The 24,174-nt window shown below is 42.3% G+C and overlaps 1 protein-coding gene and 1 long non-coding RNA gene across 2 annotated transcripts; one reads left to right on the top strand and one right to left on the bottom strand.

The window, feature by feature from the left end:
* Positions 1-1,423: 1,423 nt before the first annotated feature.
* tbc1d8 (TBC1 domain family member 8) lies at positions 1,424-23,935 on the top strand. Its single transcript, XM_080478647.1, has 20 exons — positions 1,424-1,803; positions 7,742-7,852; positions 8,094-8,212; positions 8,295-8,523; positions 9,267-9,507; positions 10,539-10,746; positions 12,495-12,692; positions 13,906-14,055; positions 14,178-14,328; positions 15,020-15,234; positions 15,373-15,490; positions 17,329-17,614; positions 18,100-18,241; positions 18,349-18,447; positions 18,551-18,619; positions 19,549-19,810; positions 20,241-20,306; positions 20,402-20,488; positions 21,387-21,508; positions 22,290-23,935. Exons 1-20 carry the CDS (start codon positions 1,677-1,679, stop codon positions 22,665-22,667), a joined length of 3,378 nt encoding a protein of 1,125 aa, XP_080334773.1. The 5' UTR covers positions 1,424-1,676; the 3' UTR covers positions 22,668-23,935.
* On the bottom strand, positions 1,426-3,430 carry LOC308118930. The gene is made up of 3 exons (XR_013935910.1): positions 2,570-3,430; positions 1,921-2,479; positions 1,426-1,848 (listed from the first exon to the last, which is right to left on the bottom strand). It is a non-coding gene; the product is annotated as an uncharacterized lncRNA (long non-coding RNA).
* Positions 23,936-24,174: the final 239 nt, after the last annotated feature.

Raw genomic sequence — 24,174 nt, forward strand, 5'->3', positions numbered from 1 at the left:
CTAAAATTAGAAAACAAACACACTAAAATGATATTTTAGAGAAGGCAAAATATAACTTGGCAACATAATGGAGACACAAAACAACCCCAAAATGGCACAAAGGAAATAGAAAACCACATTGGTTAGATGTGAAACTTTGACAAAGACATGAAGGACTTTGCCAATAAGTGACAAAGCAACCACACAGAGACAGAAAATATCAACAGAAATCTACAGCAACAGCCATTTTCTCTGGGGTGGTCTGCTGGGGAAGCAGCATCTCCACTGTGGAGAGGAAGGACAAGACAAGCACGTCCAGAAGCCCAGTTCAGTCCCGAGAGGCCCCCTGGACCCGGTGGAGGAGGTGGGGGAGAGGAGAACCATGGGTGAGCTGTCTTCTCTCATGAACTCCCACCCCATGACAGACAATTGAAGGTTTCAGCTGCTGTTGTTCAAAATTTTAAGTGGAATTTCTCAAAAGCACTTGATTTGTCAAAGAAGCCAATAAGAAGAATAATAATAATAATAATAATAATAATAATAATAATAATAATAATAATAATAATAATAATAATAATAATAATAACTTTGTCTCACGTGAGCGTCCACTTACTTTCTTTACCGGAAGTGATGTGAGAGAAAGGTGGAGAAATGCGGATATGGCTAAAGTAGTAGAAGAGCTCTCACTCCATCCTGTTTTTTAGAGAATCACACAGAAACAGACAGACATGAGGTATTTTGATTTCCGGTCAGATTTATTTTTTCTTAATAGACTGGACCCAGAAAAACTCAAATGTGGTGTGGGAGGAGCTTTGACAGCATTCAGGGTTCACTTCATTTAGTTTCTTAACAGTTTTTTTTTTTTAAATTAAAATTCTCCCCACAGATCAGACCTGTCACACACCAATTCATCTTATATTGATAATGTGCACACTCCATGTCTACACGTTTATTAGATAGATAGATAGATAGATAGATAGATAGATAGATAGATAGATAGATAAACTATAAACTTCCAACCCTTAGGGAAACACAGTCATTGGCACATTGTTCTAAAATCACCATTTGGAATAATCTGTATTTTTCATATTGTATATGTTATTTTGAAGACTGTAAATTATGCCTGTCACCAGTTCTATTTTTTTTTAATATATGTTTTTCTCTTTGTCTTTTTTCATTATTAAACGTCATGTGTTCTGTAAATGCATTGTTTGTTAATATAAAAACCACTAAAGAGATGTTTACACAAAAAAACATATCAAAAAAGTCCTTAATTTGTAATTTGAATTTAATTGAAATCATTTTTTGTTATATTCCCACACTTACCTGTAAATATGATTTTAAACTCCACGTGGTTCCGGGGTGGCTGTCCGAGTGAGGCGTCACGTCAGCAGAGGATCTTTGCTCGTTTTGTACAGCTGCTGCTGATCGAGTGTGTGTGTCTGAGAGAGAGAGAGAGAGAGAGAGCGAAAGAGTGAGTGAGTGAGTGTGTGTGTGAGAGAAAGTGTGTGTGAGAGTCCGAGTCCCGAACATGCAGCGGCCAGCAGCGGGGACTATGGAGAGGACCCTCGACCCCCGGCTGTAGCAGCTCCAGGACCGGGACACGGTCCACTGTCACCCCGCCCAGCAGAGCCCGGGACGCGGCGGAGGGATTCACCCTCCTCCCCGCTCCTCCCGGTCCCTCCCTGCGGGAAGAAATGTGGCTGCACCCGGAGGAAGTAGCGCTGAAAAACGCTCTGAAGCTGTGGGTGACGGAGAGGAGCAACGACTTCTTCCTCCTGCAGCGGAGGAGAGGCCATGGAGAGCCCAGCAGCAGGATCACAGGTAAACAACAACAACAACAATAAGACACAAGGCAGGTACAAACAGCTGTATACACACACACACACACACACACACACACACACACACACACACACACACACACACACACACACACACACACACACACACACACACACACACACACACACACACACACACACACACACACGCAGTTTGATAAAGTTTGGATCATTACAGTCACATGAGTGTCAGGAAAAACCCTCTTCCTCACAGATTATGACTTTTTTTTTTTTTTTTTTTTTTTTTTAATCAGTGATTCTCTAAACTCCACAGTCATGAATGATTGGCTGCTCAATACATCACACATTTTAAATTATACTCTGATAAATCAGGTTTCCAGTCCTGCTCTGCGAATTCAAAATGACAGTAAAGCCTGTCAGCATTCATATTTAATATTGCTTCTTTAATTTACATCCTGTCTTATTTGATATTTAACTTTCTTTTCTATTTATTCTGTGTGGCGCAACGTTGGAAAAGAATTTCCCTCTGGGATGAATACAGTATTTCTATTCTATTTAAAAAGAAATTAAAGTTTTTGAAACGACCTAACTAAAAACTACGGTGGCCTGGAAGTGCAAAACATTCAAAAAATTCAGAAAATCCAAAAAACACTACAAATTAGAGAAAACACTCCAAAATAAGAAATAAAAAAACACTACAAAATGGAGAAAACACTCCAAAATAAGAAATAAAAAAACACTACAAAATGGAGAAAACACTACAAAATAAGAAATAAAAAAAACACTACAAAATGGAGAAAACACTACAAAATAAGAAATTAAAAAAACACGACAAAATGGAGAAAACACTACAAAATAAGAAATTTAAAAAAAACTACAAAATAAGAAATAAAAAAAACACTATAAAATAAGAAATAAAAAACCACTACAAAATGGAGAAAACACTACAGAAAACACAACGGAACCGTTGTGTACCGGCTGATTGTTTTCTCGATTTGGTAGTGTTTTCTGAAGTTTGTAGTATTTTGCACTTTCACTAGTTTTTTTAAGAAAAATATGTAAAATACAAGACACAGGTAATTGTCTGAGAAGCGTCTGTGACTTCCTGCCGGAGAACAACAGGTTTCTTCACGCTTTGGGACTCTCTTGTAATTGCTGCCGTTGAGAGAAAACTGCTCAGATTTCCCAGTGTCTCTCTCCAGAAACCGGTTTTGTCTGCGTGTGTTTCCTGATGATCTGATCACATTTCTGTCTCGTGTGCTCATCGCGGCCCGTCTGGTGGCTTTCCCCACGCTTGTTTCTGCCGCTTCCTCCGTCCGGTTTCCTCGGCTGACGCGCCGCTGGAAGTGAGCCGCGTGGTCGCCTTCGACACCAGACAATCACTTCACAACGCCGTGCTCTTCCTTCTTCCCCCTGTGGAGAAACGCAGCTCGAGATTCTCCTGCTGAAACAGAATAGGAGGAACTTCCTGGCCGGGGTTTACTTTGTCTGTGTGTGTGTGTGTGTGTGTGTGTGTGTTCCTACTGTTCCCATGGCGATACGGGTCAGAGGTAAAGTCCAGCCGAGGCCCGCTGTCATGTGGTTCAACATTAACTCATGGAGTGGCCTCCGCTTCACCACGCAGGCCAGCGGAGCCGTGGAAGTACCTAATCACGAAGACAAGATCTTTTAATCAATTCTGGTATCTTTTTTTCTTTAAGTACAATCCATACCATCTCGTCTTTTTAAAATTGAAGTGACATCCAAGCCTTCTGTTCTGCGCGAAGCCAGGCGAACATGAGGTAATGATTTACAGTTTGCAATAAGCTGAAGGAGGCGGCGTTCTTTCAATTATTCAGCCCTTTTACATTCAGTTTTTCACCGGGTATTTTAGTATGTGGCTACTTCTTTATTTCTCTCTCGGTGTCTTCAAGCAGAAACGGGAATCCAGTGTGGGCGTGAAGCTTTGCGAACACGCTCTGTTCAGCCGCGGTGGCCGGCGTTCAGAGGGATTTCTGAGCGGGGCTGGGTACCGAAACATCTGCGGCCGACCGGCCCCCGCCCGCACCGCCCCGTGTGTGTTTTTATTCAGATAAAGTTGCTTCATCTCGTCTTTGAGGTTGTCCGTGTTTGGTTATTCTGCGATGAGGTAATACTCTGATGCAATACACGGGAAGAAATCTTATACTGTTTGGAAAGGCCACGTTCCCCTTTTTAACCCAGCCAGGTATTGTGCACGTGAAAAACTTTACGGAACTGTCTCAACAGATTATTTTGTTGTTGTTGGCTTTGGTGCAAATGCAGATTCCTCAGAAACGCTGCGCAATTTAAAGGGAAAACAATTGTTTATTACTTTCGCCAACCAAAGTTTGGGGAGGAACGTTATGTTTTCGTCTGCGTGTATTTAGTTTGAATTGGTTTGTATGTTTGTATTATTGTTTTCATAAAAACTACTCACCCGGATTGCATGAAATCTTCAGGGATGATTTGTCATCATCCACGGACCAATCGATTTGATTTTGGGATGTTAACGGCAAACCGTTTCCGAATAAATCCCGAAAACCTGTAAAAAAAATGTCCCATGAGAGGCAAAGGAGATCAGCGTCTGTTGCCATGGAGACACATGGGAGGACCCCTGCGCCCCTTCTTCACTCTCAGCCAATCACATGCGAGCTCCCTCTATGAGGAATGTGAACCAACATTTAACCTTAACATTGCCAGGTGGCGTTGGCGAGGGAATGCGCTCTACCGGATGCCTGTTCTCGTCAGTAATTCTTTAACTTGGAAATGCCAATGCTGACTTTTCTGGAGTTCCACAAGGTTCTGTGTTGGGTCCCATAACTTTTCAATGCAGCGTTACCTTCCAATGCAACGATAGCACACGAGCAAGCGTAAACAACTGTGGAAAAGAGAAGTTCCCTTTCTAAACAGGAAGAATCCTGCGGCGGGTCCGGCGGCGGCGGCGGCGGCTTTCTGCTGGAACTTGTTGAGTCTCTGAGCAGCAAGATTGTGACGATAGTAAGATAATACACTCGGTTTATGGGGGTTGGAAGCTCCAATCATGGAAATCCAGGTACCAGAGTAAGAAAGCACAGATTAAAGGAGAGAGACATAATGGTGTCATGACGCAGAGCTCAAATCCAAACACGCTTTTCCACTCGTACCTACTCAGCCCTACTCGACAAGGCCTCCGTCGTGTTCCGCTACAATATAGTGCGACCACGGCGTGGGCGGAGTCATTGGAGCTTTTCCCCATCGTGCACCAAAAAAAATCACCCCCGATATGATGAATGCATTGGATAGCAGCTCAAAGAATAAATTAAGTATTATATATTTTTTATAAATGTGGATTGTTACGATCATGCTTCGCTGTCCGGTGTTTCGGTTTCACTGGTGCCCCTGTTAACTGGTGACTTCTGCCACAAGCCATGTGATCAGACCATCAAGTTTAGTCGTTTTGTTTTTTCAAAGCAAACCAATTGGAAATGGTCCGGCGACCCACTTCTGTGTCGCGACCCTCCAGTTGGTCGAGAGTTTTCAAGTGCAGACGCTTTGGAGACTCGAGATCCGTCTCTGCGTTGCTAACTTTTTGACCGAACTTGTGAGATTGTGAAGAAGCAGCTTTTGTTACAGCTGAGATATATAAACTACCAAAACACAAACGTTGCTCACTTTTTTGGTTCCACGTTTTACAAGAAAACCGGATGCGGACCAACAACCTCTGGCGAGTTCAAGAGCAAACGGACGTTAACGGTGTCGTTCTTACTTTCTGCAGCTCGTTAAGTCGGCGTGCAGACTTGGCGTCTCCGCGGCAGAGAAAGACGGCGACTCTCTTTCTGGACGGTCTCTTGTGTGTCAAGCCCTCCTCTGTCCTGCGCTGGCAGACGGATGGGAGTGTGTTGCCGGGCTGCGCGGTCTGCAGCTTCAGGCAGGCCAGACTACCGACTCTTCAGACGTGGTTTATGTTTTGGCCGGGAGCCGGATCCGCCTGCCGGAGGAGACGTACCGCCGCTCCACCTGCTGAGGGTTTCGCCGGTGTCGGGGCGTCATACCGGGCCTGTAATGTGTGTGGCTTTAATGCGCTGTCCTCAGTCATACCCCGACTTGTATATTTGGAGAATAAACCGGGCGTCCATGAGTGGGAATGTCTTTTTAAACAGCATCATAACTCACAAGACTGTAAAAGTCTAGAAGTCTCCCGTGGATGATGTCATTCAGTTGAAATATTTTCAGGGGTTGGAAGCTTTTTTCTTTTCTTTTTTTGGGGCGGCTGAGGCAGTTCGACAACGTGTTTTATAGACTGATAATCCTCAAGCTGAAGGTTTATATGTATGTAAGCAAACGGATACGGTTTCTCTGTCTCATGTATCACGTGATGCAGAGTCAGCGAAAAACAAAGAGAGCATCATGTTCAGCTCTGACTCTAAAACGCAGCGCTCATTCCTCCCTTACCTTACCGAGAAGATGCAGCTTTTATTCTCCTTACTTTATCAACTTTATGCAATGCGTTTACACAGTGTTTGAAATCTAGAGTCCGTCTGTGATTATAACCCCTCTATGTCTATAAAAAGCTTCTGTATGTTAGATTCAAGGGATTTATTTCTTGCTTTGTATATTAATTATCTTTCAACTTTAAATGTATGAGACAATATGAACTATCTCTTGGTATGGTCGAGATGTCCTGCTATGCGTATGGTCCTTTCTCTGAAGTGTTGATATTGGTTATATCTACAGAGGAAACTGAATCAAAGCGTCACAGGGAAAGTGTTTATTGGAAAAGTGGGATTCAGTTGAGCTGAATGACAAAAGTCGTCTCAGACGTTGTTAAAGGGAATTCTCTTTTTTTTTTTTTTTTTAAAAAACCTGATTGCAGCTGCAGAAATGTATTCGATTTCTGTTGGACGTCATTCTGTTTCGACGCTGTTCCTCATGAGAAGAAAGCAAAATACTTATGAACAAACTATAATGAAGTTAACTCCACTTGAAGACCTGATTCTGCTCCGTTATGTGACACTTTTCGTCAATTAATTTCTGTATTTATGAGAAAACGTTCCATAACAGGAGACTTTTTTTAAACTTTCTTCAAACATGTTTTTATCCTTCTTAAATGAAGGTTAAAAAAATAAAAAATCATGGTTCCGTATTAAGTCCTCTTTTATTAAAAAAATGTTTAATCCAGGCTGTTTATTTAAAAAAAAAAAAATCAGTCAATGCAAATTTTTTTGGAAACAAAGTGTTTCAAGACTTTCTGAAATTCCTACATAATTCCTGAAATGCATAACTGATAATATCCCGTTAAGGAAATGGAAATGCCAATAATACTCAGTCAATGAAAATCTATTACAGCTCTATAAAAACAACCAGCAGAACCTGAAGAAAATGTATAACGTTAATTATTTAACTTGTATTTAAACCTCAGAACTGACATATCTACTGTACATGTTAATACATTAAAATAAAAAAATAATAAATAAATTTATATATATCTGCTGCTCCTAATCAGTTTTTAATGGACTCGAAACTAAATGACAACAATGCCTGAAGGATCCTTGATGAAGCAGTGGAAGTCAGCTGGAGAAGTAACTTGAGCATTAAAGCATTAATATAATATTGAACTTAAAAGAAAAAAGTCTTTTAGGCTCAAGTGAGAGATTCCGGATTGCGCTTATACTCGTTTCAAAAATGTCTAAAAAAAAATGCATTAAATGTGAGCATATTGTATTTGTCTTTCACTAAAACATAAGTAGAATGTTCAGTTTCTTTGATATTTACAGGCTATGATGGGAATAAGTTGAACTGTGTGTCTATCCTCAGATGTAAAATGAGTGTTGACACTGTGGTGTGTGTCCCCTCAGGACGGGTCCCTGTCTTTCAGGTATTTCTGTCGTGCAGCTGTGAAATACTGTGGGAACTCCTCACCCCTCTGTTGTTCCTGAGACACAAAGAGAGAGAGAAAGAATGCTGTGCTGTTTGTGCAGGTCTCCTGGTGGGGGCGCTGGACACGGTGCTGGACTCCAATGCCCGGGTCACTCCTTTCCGCATCCTACTGCAGGTTCCAGGCTCCCAGATCAGCTGGGTGATCGCGAGCGGTGAGCTGAACCGTCACACCTGCATCTGTGAAACTGTGAAGGGAACGTGGTTGATAGTGAAAAAAGTCTTGCCCCCCCCCCCCCCCCCCCCCCCCCCCCCCCCCGTTAACACGGGGGACTGAGGTGCGGTGCGTTTCTAAAACGCTGCACCCTGAAAACTGCATTTTATTTTGAAAACTGCTCGACATTGACTTGCTCATCGTGCAGACAAAACTATTGAATTTCTTCCTTGTGTCGTCAGGAGCTGCGATGGAGGAGGTGAACAAGCACTGGGACTGGCTGATGCACAACCTGCTCCAGTCTCTGTCCGTCTTTGAGAACAAGGAGGACGTCGCCAGCTTCGTCAGAGGAAAAGTGAAGGTGTGAACCCGCGTCAGAGACGCAAATCCAGCCGGACGCTGATTGTGAGTTGACGGGTGATGAGCGGAGCTCTGGTGTGCAGGGCCTCATCGCGGAGGAGCTGCGGGGTCGGCAGGCCGCCCAGGAGGACGACCCGGAGAAGTTCAGGGAGGCGCTGCTGAAGTTCGAGCTGCACTTCGGCCTCCCGTCCACCGAGAAGCTGGTGACGTTCTACTCCTGCTGCTGCTGGAAGGGCCGGGTGCCTCGGCAGGGCTTCCTCTATCTCAGCATCAACCACATGGCCTTCTACTCCTTCCTGCTGGGGAAGGAAGGTCTGTCCTCTGAACTGTGTGTCCCCTTAACTGTGTGTCCCCTTAACTGTCTGTCCCGTTAACTGCCTGCCCTCTTAACTGCCTGTCCCCTTAACTGCCTGTCCCCTGAACGATCTGTCCCCTTAACCGTCTGTCCCCTTAACCGTCTGTCCCCTTAACCGTCTGTCCCCTTAACGGTCTGTCCCCTTAACGGTCTGTCCCCTTGACTGCCTGTCCCCTTGACTGCCTGTCCCCTTAACTGCCTGTCCCCTTAACTGCCTGTCCTCTAACTGTCTGTCCCATAACAATCACTGTAAAAGTCATTCAAATTAAATTGACCTAATACGCTTTTATTTTTTCTTATATTATTTATTTATTTTCCGGTTGTTTAGGTTTAGAATGTGTTATTTTTTAAAATTTAGTTTTTTCTTTCTTTTCTTTTTTCATTGTTTTTATGGTCTTTCTTTTTCATTTCAATTAGTATTATGTATTCTTTCTTTCCTTTTCTTATTTCTTTTCTTGCCAATACTTTTTTTTTTGTGTTCTCTCATTCTGTGCTCTCCTAAAATAACGATGCGATCAACTCATCTTGATATTTTAATTGACTGATAGCCTTATTTGTTTAAACACATTATGGAAAAATGACAAAAAAAGGAATATCAGCAAACACCTCTTCATCATAAAGATAATCATCATTAGACAATGGTGTTAATTCATCAATGAGGTCGGCATGACGACCTTCTCTTCTCCTCTTTGACCCACAGTGAAGTTTGTTGTTCCCTGGGCTGAAGTGACCCGGCTGGAGCGGGTCTCCACCGGCCTGATGACCGAAGCCATCCGGGTCCACACGCGGCAGCGGCAGAGGGATTTCTCCATGTTCCTCAACATGGACGAGGCCTTCGGGGTCATAGGTCAGCTGGCTGACATCACCCTGAGGAGGCTGCTGGACAGCGAAGGCCTGGAGCTGGACCGGGTCCTGCAGCAGCCGGCACACATCACCAAGAGGTCAGAACTCCTCTTCATGTGCCGAGATAAAAAAAAAAAAAAAAAGCACAAAGAGTGAGCGCTACATTTTCTACCATGCAGTTGTCGCATGTAATGTTTTCCAGGAAACTTAAATTAAACATGGTGTCAGCCTCAAGACTCACAAGCCTCTACTTTGCTGATGGAAAAGCAGCAAATATTGTATAAATAGGAGTAAATTAGTTAAAAATATTCTTGGCTTTGATATAACATTGACATGTTTATATCGAGGGAACATAGTTCAGAAGTTGTCCACAGCTGATAAATATCTTTTAAAAGTCTTTAAGATGGCGAGTAAAAAAGCTCTAATTAAGCCCTGATAACTAACACTTACTTAATGAGAAGGCGCTATATTTAAACTTGTACTCAAAGTAGTATATTTTTGCTCTACTATCTTTATCTACTCTGCTTAGCTCTTGTACCTCTTGTAAACCCCACAGCTTTTTTTTTTTTTTTTTTTTTAGTAATTTAAAGATATAAAAATGCGAGATGTTGAAATAAGGTTTCTATAGAATAAGTACTTAGTTTGAGCATTTCTCTAAACCCGAGCATCTTTTGAAGTGAACGATTTAAACCTCCTCACTACTAATGTCACGTTTACTCCCTCGGCTCCTCTTCAGTCGTCACAGTGAAACGCAGCAGTAACGGTTTTAATCTATATAAAAACCTTGAAACCAAAAGAGGAAGTGAAGTTTAGAAGTTTGATCTGCCTCAAACTCAGTAATGTTTAACTGAACAGAAAAATCCCACCAGATACCGAATAGAGGTTATTTTCAAATTAATATCATGAAATAATACGTAAAGGCACTAATTCTTTTATCTGCAATCGGTTCATAAATATTGGTTATTGATGCAAAATTGGTTCATTAATGCAGTTTTGTTTATATTTAGTTCAATACTTCATAACTTCTGATATCTGACAGCCAAAACTGATGCTTTTAATTTAGTTAAGCTCCGGCCTTTAAGCCAGGTTTAGATTCTGATGGTCCATCGCTGGTGCTCCTCCTCCTCAGGGTGCTGGAGGAGCAGGCTCTCCGCGAGTACGTCCTGGCCCTGTTTCGACTCCCCCACAGCGAGAAGCTGTACGAGGTGGCTTCCTGCGCCGTGTGGACGCCGCACGCCCGCTGCCACACGGCCGGGAGCCTCTACACCACTGACAGCTTCCTGTGCTTCTGCAGCCGGGAGGAAGGAAGCTGCGTGCTGCTCATCCCGCTCTCGGAGGTGTCGTACCTGATCTCTTTTCTTAAATCACCTCACAACGGACGGCTACGTCTCTGTGAAGCACCGAGGGCTTGTTGACAGTCTGATATGTAACCATGGCCCAAATTGTTATAAAACCTGAAATGTAATAATATATATATATATATTTTATTTCAAATAATCCTAAATGTAATAACTGGTAAATAATGTAACAAGACCCTGAGTCCAAAACTTAAAAAAAAATATTTTAATAATGTATTATCCTACAATATTGTAATAATTTTTTTTAAATCAAAAAGTGAGTCAATGATTTATGGATTGGACTTGATCTCCAGTCATCAGTCCAAAATAATGTATAATCATTAAAAACGTTACCTTCACATTTAAATTCTTATTCAATCTTTTTACATTATTGACCAGTTATTACTTTTTGGGTTTTACTACTTTTTTTTTTTTTTTTTAATTATTACATTTCGGGCTCAGTACTTTTGTTACATTATCAACTTGTTATTACATTTCAGGTTTTATTACATTATATTTTATAACAATTCAGGTCGTCGTTGCATATCGGGTCTGAACAGCGCTCAACCACTGAACATTGAATCTTGTATTTTTATACAATAAAAGTATCATGCATCATTAAATTTAATTCATCAGGCAAAAGCTACAAGCAAACGTGTAATTGCTTCCAGATTCAAAACAAACATCCAAGGGTCTCTTATGTGTGCATTTTTCTATAAAACCAGTAACTTCTCATTAACATCTGTGTTTTTCTAGCAGGTTTTTAGGGCAGTTAGTTAAATTGTTATTTCTTACACTGGTTGAAGTTTAACATCCAACCTGCTTTTAGGTGGTTACTGATTTTTTTTAAACCGCAACACTTCGATTTCTGAAGGGAATTTAAACTGTAGTAAATCTTCATTTGGTCCTTTTTGTTATGAGAATTGATTGAACCGTTGGAGTTAATCTATATAAAACAAAGAGACGATCAAATAATTATATACAATACGCTTATTAAAATGGATTTTATTTTTTTCAATCCATTAAAACCCAGATATTCATTTCCTGCTTTGTGTTCAAAATACAAATAAAAGATGAAGTTGTGGTTTCCATTCAGCTTCTATTCACCCACATGTTGAGTGTTTTAATAAAAGCTTAGTGGATTATCAACCAGCTGTTCAGTCTGTGCTGGTTCATGGAAACTTATCCTAACAACCAACGCTGTCTTTTAATCCTCCGTTTCCTCCTGATAGAAACATTTCATCGCTTCATTCTGCATAATCTGCTTTAGATTAGAGGGTAATTCTCATTCTGCTCTATTGGAAATCCTCCATTGTCTTTTTAAGATCCTTATTTATGCACATTTCCTGCAGAAACTCTCAAGTTTATGTCAATTTTAAGCCATTTTGCTTAAACAAAAACTATATTAAAGCAAAATTTTTATGATTTTTCTAGCAGATTATAGTCAAAAATCCAGGAATTAGTTTATCACAGAGTTTTTCATCCATCCCTTTTAGCTATACGATAAGCTTCCCTGTCAGAGGTTGTTTGCCATGAGGCCCAATTAAAACGAGATGAAAACACATGTGGCTCCACAGCTGCCGGTTGAAGAGTCCAATCAGGTGTTTGTGACGAAACTGGATTTTTAAATCCAGATTTTCTCACTTCGACTGTGTTAACGTCTCCAGGTCGAGCGTGAGGGTTTGTTTGAAAATTCCAGGTGTCCCGTCTTCCTGACGGACCGTTTCCACTCCCTCTCCCCGCTCCAGGTTTTGTCCATAGAGAAAGCAGAGAGCACCAGCTCGCTGCCCAACCCGCTCATCGTCAGTCTGCGCACGAAAAAAGCTTTCCAGATGATCGAGCTGCAGGACCGAGACGAGCTGGTGGACAGTCTGAACTCCAGGCTCAGGTCTGTGCAGTGGAAGCTGTCCATGTTCCGCAGCCGGAAGGACGGAAAGAGGAGCGTGGTGAGTACGATGGATGGATGGATGGATGGAAGGATGGATGGAAGGAAGGATGGAAGGATGGAAGGAAGGAAGTCAGACAACACAAAGTCATAATTCATCATTTTGACTTGATAACAAGCAGTTAATCATTGATTTCTGAGGCATAATTGTGATGAATGTGGGAGTAACGGTGACAAATATCAGAATATCTGCAACAGCTTGTTTGGTTTATAAAGTGTAATTCAACTTTTTGTGGGTTTTCTACACGGTAAGAAGTTTTTCCCAGTGATGAAGTACAACATCCCATGAGCCATTTCTGCACATGTGACTGCTTCTGTGTCGTCTTATTGGTTCATTATGGCCAGTTTGGGATGTGGGAAACATGCAATTCCACAGATTTCGTTCCCCATTATATCCAATGATTCTTACAGATAATAAAGTTGCAGCTCTGCATTCATGTTTTACATTAAGTTCACATTTCTTTTCTTATTGTATTTAGTTTTTTTCAAATTTTTCTTTTGTAACTCTTGTTTTCTTTTGTGTTTGGTTCGATTCTTCTTTGAGTAAATGTCCTATCAAGGCTATATTTAATTGATTTCGTATCCTTACTATAAATCCAGATAAGCGGCTTGCTGTAGCAAATATATAACTTGGATTATACAGAGTAATATAAGTGAATTTATAAATTGTTTTGTATATAGAATTATAATTCCCCGTGGCTTCTATAGAGTGAAAGATGTCAGGTGGATAAGTAACTAGTTTTTTTTATATAATATAAAATAGTGTAAATACTGTCGTCAATACCCTGTTACACATGGATTATATGAGTTAATATATTAATGAATAAGTTAGTTCACTTGATTTTACTTTTTAAATGAAATTTCAACCAGACACACTTTAGTCACGTTCTTTTGTTTTCATTTTTAAAATCAAGTTTTTTCTTTTTCTTTTAATCATATATTTTTTAAAGTCTTTTATTTACATTTTTTAAGTCATACATTTAATATTTATCATTTAAATCATATTTTTATTCTTATTTGTTGTTGTTTTGTCTCTCTGACTCGTTATTGTGCTGCTTGATTACAAACTGTGCCGTTTGTAGAATAAAATACATCTTTTATGCATCATTTAACTTGACTTCCGTCACATTGCAGCTGATCTTATTATTTTCCCCGAGTGATTTCATGCAAATGTAATTTTATTTTTTAAATTTTTTTGCTGACATGTTCGGCAGAGCGCTCCGACTCCGTACTACACCTTCTACTACGACAGCAGCCTCTCGGACGAGGAGGAGATCGAGGAGCAGGTCCTTCGAAACACCGTCAACAGCGAAGCCCTCATGACGGCTTTCAACCTGAACCAAGCGGGCGGCGACGCCAGCAAGGTCGGGCCAACCCAAAACCCCGGTTCAAACTCTAACCCCACCCTTCATTTCATAAATCTGTTTCTTTAAAGAACGTCCAGATTATAGAGCGTCGTCAAACTGTTCATGCGTTCCGACCTCAGGGCGCCGAGCCGATGAAGGAGCGTCTGTGGGAGGATCATTTCACCGAGTTCGGCCGAGGCGTCCACATGTTTCGCACGCAGAGGATCCAGCGGCTGGCCGCCATGGGCGTCCCGGATTCGCTGCGGGGGGAGCTGTGGATGACGTATTCCGGTGAGGAAGCAAAACCTCGGTATTGATTCCAGGCTGTCGTGTGCAGGAGAGGCTTTTATTTGTGCGGTCGCTTCGGAGCACAGCTCGGGTTTCACATCTGTTATTACCTGTTCCTCAGTTCGTCCCGTCAGACTCGGTCTCACTTTCACATCTTCAAACTGTCGCTGGCAGGACAGAAAACAGGAACAAAGTCTGCAGTGGATAGAAAAAAAAATTTCTTTAAGTTAAGGTTGATGCTTTTATTGCTCATAAAATATAATAAAATTTATAACTTGAGCCTCCTAGTCATCCTCTGCCGTCTCTCCTCACTCCTTTCTGTCACTCTGATTATTATTATTTAATCTTATAAAGGACCTCCTGGGCTTTCCTTTGATGTGTCACATGTCATACCGGGATGCTTGGACAAGGGGTGCACAATATATCGCAACTTTAGCTGGGGTTTTTTTTAAATTGCAAAACATTAAAAAGTATTCTGTTTACGTGCAGTGTTTTTTCTTTTTTTAACCCTTCTCACAACAAAGAGACAAAATAATGCATTTTTAAAAAATAATAATAATTTTCCTTTATCAAAGAAATGCAACCGCGACCGATTTTAAGAATTTTCGTGTCAGAACATTGACCAAGAGAAGCTTTGCCTCAATGATGCCTGCTTCCTTGCTGATTTGAACGGCCGCTCCCCGTCTCCGCGCAGGAGCTTCTTCCGAGCTGGAGGCCCACCAGGGGTATTACTCCACCCTGGTGCAGAAGTCGATGGGGCAGATCAGCCTGACCACGGACGAGATCGAGCGCGACCTGCACCGCTCGCTGCCGGACCACCCGGCCTTCCAGAACCCCACCGGCATCGCCGCGCTGAGGCGCGTCCTCACTGCCTACGCCCACCGCAACCCCAAGATCGGATACTGCCAGGTAGAACAGAGAAACGGGAGTCGCGCTTTCAGCCAGATCTTGTGTGGATTCGTCAATCAATAGCCTGTATTGAATTAACAGCCAAAATCTAGGCCGGTGACGCTCCAGTAATTCTTCTATCTGTGATTCTCTCTCAAGTCCATGAACATCTTGGCGTCGGTGCTGCTGCTCTACGCAAAAGAAGAAGAAGCTTTCTGGCTGCTGGTGGCCGTTTGTGAGCGGATGCTGCCCGACTACTTCAACCGCAGGGTCATAGGTGAGCGAGGGAACCGCCCTCAACCAAACCGAGCCGGCAACCCACAAACTAAACATGCACACCCACTCCGACCAACGTACAGGAAACGGGAGCCTTCAGAAGAAAAAAGAAAATCATGATGCAAAATCATATATCATTAAATAAAACTAAGAATCTAAAAAAAAATGTAAAAATACAATTAATATTGAAAATATAGAATGAATAAAAATAATTACAAAATAAAAAAATTAAATTAAAATTGCAAATGTTAAATAAAAAATGTGTATTATCAATATAAAAATAAATTAAATGTATAAATAAAGAATCTTCATTTGGGTTTAAAGGCAGTTGGCATCGGTGAAGTCACATTACCGCCATCTGCTGGTTCGAGCTCGTCTATACTATTCCCACCGTTCCAGAAAAAAAAGAAAGCAACAATTATATTATGATTAAATAATAAAAGTTTTCAGTTTCCAACGTCCGTCTTAATGCCCCCACAATCCACATTGGAATCCCTGTCCGTCCATCTCCTGTGTGTTTGATGTTTTTCTCAGAACCTCCAGAGAAACGGCTTTAAGACGGTGAAAAACGAGATCCGCCAGTCTGGTTTCTTTTTAAGCTTTACTCTCTTCAGTTCTGCTTTGAAAGCATCTTCTTGTCCCCTTGTGATGTTTTTGTGTTGTCCTATTTTTACCCTCTGAGACGACGGCTCATTTCCTGTTTACTTTTGACTAAAAGCTGCATTTTGAGGTGATTTCTTCTTCTTCTCTTGAACATGTTTGTTCGTAGCAGTCTTCCCTCTGTATGTGTCACTCGGATTTGACAATTAAGGATAAGTGGAGGTTTTTATTTTATTTTTTTCTTACTTTCATCAATTTCCCTTTTTCCCCGGACGAGACACAAACAGTTTGACTGCAGAGAAAATAAACTATATTTATCATATTGTTATCCAAGAAAACACATTTCTGATGCAGTTTGTGCAGCAAAAACAATAAAATTACAATACCTACTCTCATATACAAACATAATTGTGTTTATTTGCATTTATCAGTATATTTATTTCTCCATTTATGTAATTTAAGGATTTTTATTTTAGTTTAAACTTTCAGTTTCTTTTATTGGCGAGTTTTTAATTACTTTTTTTTTTTCATTTACGATGTGTTTGTTTAACTGGAAACCTGGAAAATTACCAGTTGCACAAGGTTGAAGTCCGAGTCGGGAATGTTTCCATAATAAGACACGACACAGGTCATTCACGCACACTCTGAAGCGGGAAATTACGAGTTCGACAGCTTTTCGTCCCATTTTATATCATCAGAAGTTGAGATTTTCCCACTTTTCATGAACGCATCACATGTGAATAACTACAAGTACATATCTAGTCGGTTTGGATTAACTTTAATAACTCGGTATATAAAAAGATAAATGGTTTTGTTCATTATTTCAACACTTATCAAAAAAGTGTTTCAGGGTTTTATTTCCTTTTGGAGTGGATTGTTGAAATATCTCCTAATATATTATTTTTTGTGATTTATGAGCTAAAATGATATATAAAAAAAATGTCTATCGATTCAGGGTTATTTTTTGTAGTAAATGGTGTTAAAAATAATGTCTTTTTGTTTTTTGTCTTTATTACATTTGAGGTATTTGCCTAAAAGAAGCCATCGAGTGAAGATTCATTATTTTTCCTGCACTCATTTCATCCATTGTTCCTTTCTGTCATTGAGGATATTATTTGTCTCGTGTTACGTGTTTAAAACTAAGGTTTTGTTGAGATTTTCTTTAACATCAGGACAGGAAAACGCTTCAAAACGAGGCGGTTTTGTCTCATTTCTAACCCTACACCCCCCCCCCCCCAGGAGCTCAGGTGGACCAGTCGGTGTTCGAGGAGCTGATCCAGGAGCGTCTGCCGGAGCTGGCCGAGAACGTCCCCGACCTGTCCACGCTGTCCTCCGTCTCCCTCTCCTGGTTCCTCACGCTCTTCCTCAGCGTGCTGCCCTTCAGCAGCGCCGTCTGCGTGGTCGACTGCTTCTTCTTCCACGGCATCAAGGCCATCTTCCAGCTGGGCCTCGCCGTGCTGGAGGCCAACGCCGCCGCGCTGTCGGCCAGCACGGACGACGGCCAGGCGCTCATGATCCTCTCCAGGTAGAGCGGAACGGTGCACTCCGATGCTGCTGTCGCTCTCTGTTCTGCACTGATGCTGTTTCACTAAACTCCTGTTCACTGGTGGAGACGCATTAATCCTGAACTGATAGATCATCACGTTATAGAGCATCTTCCTCATAACATCCAGATTATAGAGCATCTTTCTCATAACATGCAGATTATAGAGCTTCTTCCTCATAACATCCAGATTATAGAGCACCTTCCCCATAACATCCAGATTATAGAGCATCTTTCTCATAACATCCAGATTATAGGGCATCTTCCTCATAACATCCAGATTATAGAGCATCTTCCTCATAACATGCAGATTATAGGGCACCTTATTGACTTCCAGTCTCTCTCTCTCTCTCACACACACACACACACACACACACACACACACACACACACACACACACACGCACACACGTTAATTTTCAGTTTATAGACTAAACAGGAAGTGGCTCATCTCGTCTGTTCTTCAGTTTTCTGGACCAGGTTGGAATCGAGGACGCGTCCTGCCCTCCGACCCCCCCACCAGCTGCTGAGGAGACCCCCGCCAGCGACGCCGACCCCCCCACCGCGGGACGCGTCAACATCACCGCCCTCATCAACGAGTCGTACCAGGTGAGCTCGGCCTCGTCCGCAGCGTCGGCGGGAAATAACGCGATCGGGTTTGATCTCCGTCGAGCAGCTGAGGTCTCGCTCTGATCCGGGGTTTGGATTCTTCTCAGAAATTCGGGGATCTGACGGTGCGTCAGATCGAGCGGCTCCGCTGTCGACACAGAATCCAGGTGCTGCAGTCTCACGAGGACACCATCAAAGAAAACGCAGTGAGTGAGAAGATTTGACTGAGACTCTGTACAGATCTGCAGTCCGGGGTTGAATTCAATCTAATATTGTACTAATATTGATGATCTTTCCGTCTGTGCACAGTTGAGGCTTGTGACGCCGGATGTTTCCATCTCGCCAGAGAACCTGTCCGACATCTACGACCTCTTCAAGGTAACTAGTGGCGGTAATCAAACTTGCTTGGAAAAAGAGACTTTTTAAAAGTTTTCTCTTGAAATGTTGTTGTGTCGGTTTAGTAGGGGGGGCCGTTCACTTGGAAGGGGCGAGAATTTTCACACCTCCATTTGGTCCGGGTGACGTTCAAGCAGCACTTTAGAAAACCGGATCAAACCGCCTGGAAAATGTCCCGCAATTACACCAGCTGCTGGTTGGGGGGCGCTGTCGTCCCAAACAAACACTGACCGGAGAGGAAGTAAAGACGAAACACGGCTCATTGTTTGTGTCCGGACCGAAAGCGGAAGTCCCGCCTTTTTCATCCCGCCTTTTTCATCCCGCCTTTTTCATCCCGCCTTTTTCATCCCGCCGCTATCAGGCTAGTTAGCTCGTGACCACTGGGTAGAAACAAACAACCGTGACATAAAGCCTTCAGACCAGATATCAATGAGTCTTCCTCACTACTTCTTCCTCACTCCTCCACGTCTGCCCGCGAGATCTTTTCCAACTTTTTCTTTCCGCGCGTGCTTCTTCTGATTCGCGCGGTTAGCTTTTTTTTTTCTTCACTACCCAGAATGCATTGCGCACTTCGTCACGTCCTCTCACGCTGGAAAGATCGTTTTCAAGCGGACTAGAGATCTCTTGTTAGATATGCTTCAGTGTTGCCTCAGTGAAGAGACTCTGGTCCGGATCGGTCCGGGGAACAGGAACACGCCCTTAATACCAGGATGTAACTTTGAATGCGTGAACTGAACCAACTTAATGGAATTTTCCCAGGTGCACTGAGACATTTTCATTTTAAATGTAAGACATGAATCAATGTGTTATTATTCTTTTATATATCAGCACATTAGAGTCACAGCCCTGATAATAACCCAACCCCCCCCACCCCCCCACCCCACCACCACCCCCTCCTCCCCCGGGCTCAGATGGAGCACTTCATCAGTCTGTACTGGGGAGACCGGAGCTTGGCGGCGGCGGCCGAGGCGGCGGCGTGGCGCTACACCAGCTCCTTCGTGGAGCGGCAGTACCGGCTGGACCTCCCTCAGTTCAAGAGCCTGTACGGGTTGCTGGTGCCGTGGCCGGGGGCCGCCGACCAGCACACCGACACGCTGGCTAACCGGACCTTCACCCTGCTGGACCAGGACCGGGACAACCTGGTCACCTTCAGAGAGTTCGCCAGCTGGATCGGTGAGTGGAACCTGGTTTATTCAAATAGTTGGAAATTAAACATTTCAGCCACACAAGCACTTTTATACAAATATTTTAAGCTCAAACTGATTTTTTTTGTTTTTGCCAGTAAGTGTAAATAAAGTGTTTGAACACGACAAATATATTTCATGCAAAAAAACAAAAAGACAGATGACTTTTAAAAAGTCAGAAATATTAAGAAACCGAGTAAATTGAGTAAAATGCCACAATTCATCATTTCTTATGAGTTTTGCCTCGACACTATTAACCCCTTCTATCCTTCCATACATCAAGTTATTTATTAAAGAGCATAACGGGCTTCAGAGCTATATATATATATTTAAAGCATAGAGTCCAGATATTATTAAAGATATTCCAAAGTGGAGAAACTACATTAACGCCCGACGACGGGACGTTTCTGCTTTTCCAGACACTTTGTACTGTGAAGACCTGAACGAGAAGATCCGGCTGCTGTACCGCCTCCACATTCCTCCAGGTCAGACTGCACGAAAACACACCTTTAAATTCTCCCGACGCTCCGGAGTCTGACGCGCTCGCTTCGCCCTGTGCGTTTGTGTCGGCGCGTTGCAGCGCTGACGGAGAGCGAGGACGACCCGTCGCTCACGAAAAGCCCCCTGGTGTCCACCAACAGACCCCTCTGCGTCAATCTGCCCCCCGGTGGGTCTACACACACGCACGCACACACACACACACACACACACACACACACACACACACACACACACACACACACACACACAGCTTTATCAGATAATGGATTTCATTGAATTTCCAAAAGAAAAAAAAAAACTCTAAAGTTAATAGAACATTTAAAAGATTTTTCTTTCACACTTTGGGGTCAATTTGCCGTTTTTATCTAATTGAGCTTTTTCCTCTATATTTCAACTGTTTGACTGTTTAACTTGAATGCTTGGTGTCTTTTTTTTGTTTTTTTCCCAGCACAACTTTGTGATTTTACAATTCCTTTTCTCATTTTGAAATACTGCCTGAACACACTGGTCCTAAAACTATAAAAAAAATAATACAAATTTCAATTGGGGAAAATATTAGATTTTTTTTTATAATGAGAGCCACAAACATATGTAATGAAATATTTTCACAATTTGGAAAGCAGATCAAATTAGTATTTGTACAAACCAATGCACAAATGTATTTAAAAAAAACCAACACATTTATATGCAACTGTTTACATAACAATACAAGAAATACCCAGGCGTTGGGGTTAACTACAATCACAACAAATATGAGTTTTGTTGGTTTTATTTTCCTTTTTTTCATCCTCATGTTATCAATAAACTCCTCATCAGTGTAAATGTAACACAGTTTACCTCCATACAGCCATTATATCAATATATGGGCTTTGGATTTTTATCTGAACTGATCGATAATTTAAGATGTTTTTTTATGCGTTTTAACATTTATGTGACTTCTGGACGATGTGGTTCATTTCTGTTGCACTTTGAATCGTACTTTTCCCTCTTTTAATGCATTATGGCTGGTTTGGTCGTGTGAACAGAACTGTTGGGGAGTTTGAGTGAGTCTGGGGCTTTTTCAGGTGACGGTCAAGGGGGAGAAGAAGAAGAAGTGAAGGACTATCAGGAGCAGCTGAAGCAGATGCTCCAGGATCTGGCCAGAGAGAAGAAGGACGCAGAGAAGCCTCTTCCACTCATGAACCAGGTACCTGACACCAGGACGGTCAAACTTTCTGACCCGAGATAAGCTGAACAATGTTGGGGAAACACTGTTTCATGTCACGCGGTTAATTCTTCTTTTACACTCATAATGAAGATTTCCACATCGTCCGAGAGGTTTTACTTCGATACACGGCTTCATGTTGAGGTAGTTTAGTGGCACTAGTTGACTTTGTTTTGACTGCTGACATGCAGAATTCTTCTCACCATCACTCCTTAACGTTTTACCATAATGAAGAAAATCCCACAACTTCCAGAAAGCAGAGAACTACAGCTTTGAGCGCTGATATAATCATCACAACGTCTCCCAAGACTTCTGCAGTACAGCTATCAGAGACACGTTTGTGACCTGAAATTCTCCGTCAAATCAAAAAGATACTTTCTGCCGCTAAAAGTACTTAGTACTTTTAAACATTTGTTATCGGTTTAGGTTAATATAAAGCTTGTTGATCTGGAAATATGTGGAGAAGTTAGTTGAACTGGTGTTTATGATAGTTTAAACCCAGTGGCGGGTGGCGGCCAATAGAGGGCGCCAGGGCGCAGCCCTCCCTGGGATCAAGAGAGATTTTTAAAAAAAAATAAAATATATCAATATTCTGTAATTCTGTCAGAATATGTTTATGCCAACAAACTAAAAATGGGCCCTGAAGTGTATTTGCTTCATTTTCTACAGATGATCTTCAATAAAAGAGAGGATTTCTCTCTCTCGTGTGGTTTTGAGATTGTGGAGGTTTAAAACTGACGTTCTTTGTTTGTGTCATCCACAGCGGGAGTTCATCCAGCTCTGTAAAACGCTGTACAGTCTGTTCCACAGCGACCCCGAGGAGAACGACCTCTTCCAGGCCATCGCCACGGTAACCAGCCTCATGCTGCAGATCGGCGAGGCTAGCCACCGCAGCCGAGCGCCGGGGTCGGAGGCCGCTGCCGCCGCCGCCGCCGTCCAGCAGGGGGCAGACGGCAAGGACGTGGACGGGAGCGAGTGGACGGTGAGCTACTCTCAGATCGTGGCGTCGCTGCTCACCGAGCAGGCGCTGGTGAACTTCTTCGAGAAGCCGGTGGAGCTGGCGGCGAAAATCTCTGCGGCGAGGGAGAACCAGTACCAGCAGAGAGCCGGTCTGCTCACCCTGCAGCACGGGGGCAGCTGACCGTGGCCGGGGTCCCACTGACTGTGGCTCAAACCCAGCCGGGACAAACCGGGACACGCCCACTTCCTGATTCGACCAAAAATAACATCTTTTTTTTTTTTTTTTTCTGCTAAAATTTGAGCCAAAAATATTTTTTTCTCTCCAAATCATCTGCTCTGCTCCGTCCAACTAAAGGTGGAGGGAGTTAGTCATCGATATTTATTAAGAACTCACACCTGCGTTACGCCGGTCAGCCAAAACATTACAACCACTTACAGGTGAAGTGAATCTCTTTATCAGCGCCTGCCTGCAGGAGTTTCAATCAAAACCATATAAGGACACGTAAATGTCCCTGTCTTCACCTCCACCTCAGATGTTTCACTCTCAGCTGGATTTTGACAGAGTTGTGTGTGTGTGTGTAAGGCGCCTTTTGTTTTCCCTGGATGTGGACTGACAGGCTCATGCTTCGCTCTTCGGTCTGTACAACACTACCGGAGCTCTGTGGCTACAGACACTGCAAGTGAAGACTGAGAGCATAAAACAAGACTTCCAGATGAATCCGCCCCAGCAGAGAATTGAAAACCCTCTGAGTTTGAGGAGACAACATTCACAGGTCCTACTCTACACACACAAACTCTACTGCAAATGAAGAATGCCCAGACTATATCAATCGGCACACACAACTCTCCACATGCAAGATGTTTTGCTCCTATAAAAACTCTAAACACATGAGGGCTTCAGGAATGAAAGGACCTGCTGTTTCGACTACGCAACATAAGCATGTAGTTATAATGTTCTGGCTGATCGGTGTTGGAATCCATGAAGCCGTGTCACTTCGACATGTAGGACAGTTTTTCACGCTTCATTTTCTCCAAATACTAATTTTGATGCGTAAGGAGGACCCGCACGTGGTCATAATGTTCTGGCTGATGGGTGAACACTGTCACATCTTTCCATTAAGGCACAGACGTTTACAAGATGTCACATTCTTATTAATAGATGATTATAAAGCATCAAACAGGCGGCCTTATTAGAGTTTAACCGATAAAACCTTAAAAGTATGAGGAAATCCAGCATGCAGTTTTTCTGTTTTTTTTGTTACACAAACCTTTTATGATCTGTTTGTTTATCATAAAATGTTTTCACATGCACGCACTTTGATTAAACCTATTTTTGATGCAAATAGATGCCGATCGGTTAAATGTTATCTAGACTATTAATGTTCTCTAGAAAGCAAGAAGGAGGTGATGTCACTGGAAATGTTCTTTAAATAAAAAAACACTTTACAGAAAATGTTTTTGGTGTTTTTCTCTCTGAAAACCTCAGCACTGTTGAGATTAAGGCATTCAGCTGCTTTAGGTCCTTGGGCCATCATATGTTTTGCCGTCCAGAAGGGTTTATGTTTCATGTATTTAATTAATTTAATATTTATTTAAATTGATTTCAGTGGAATGATGAAAATACTATATCATACACTGGAGTGTAACACTTCAAATTGGCACACACAGGCAGCAATACATAAGACTTA

This window comes from Lipophrys pholis (assembly GCF_963383615.2).
Source record: "Lipophrys pholis genome assembly, chromosome: 13".
Lineage (NCBI taxonomy): Eukaryota > Metazoa > Chordata > Actinopteri > Blenniiformes > Blenniidae > Lipophrys > Lipophrys pholis.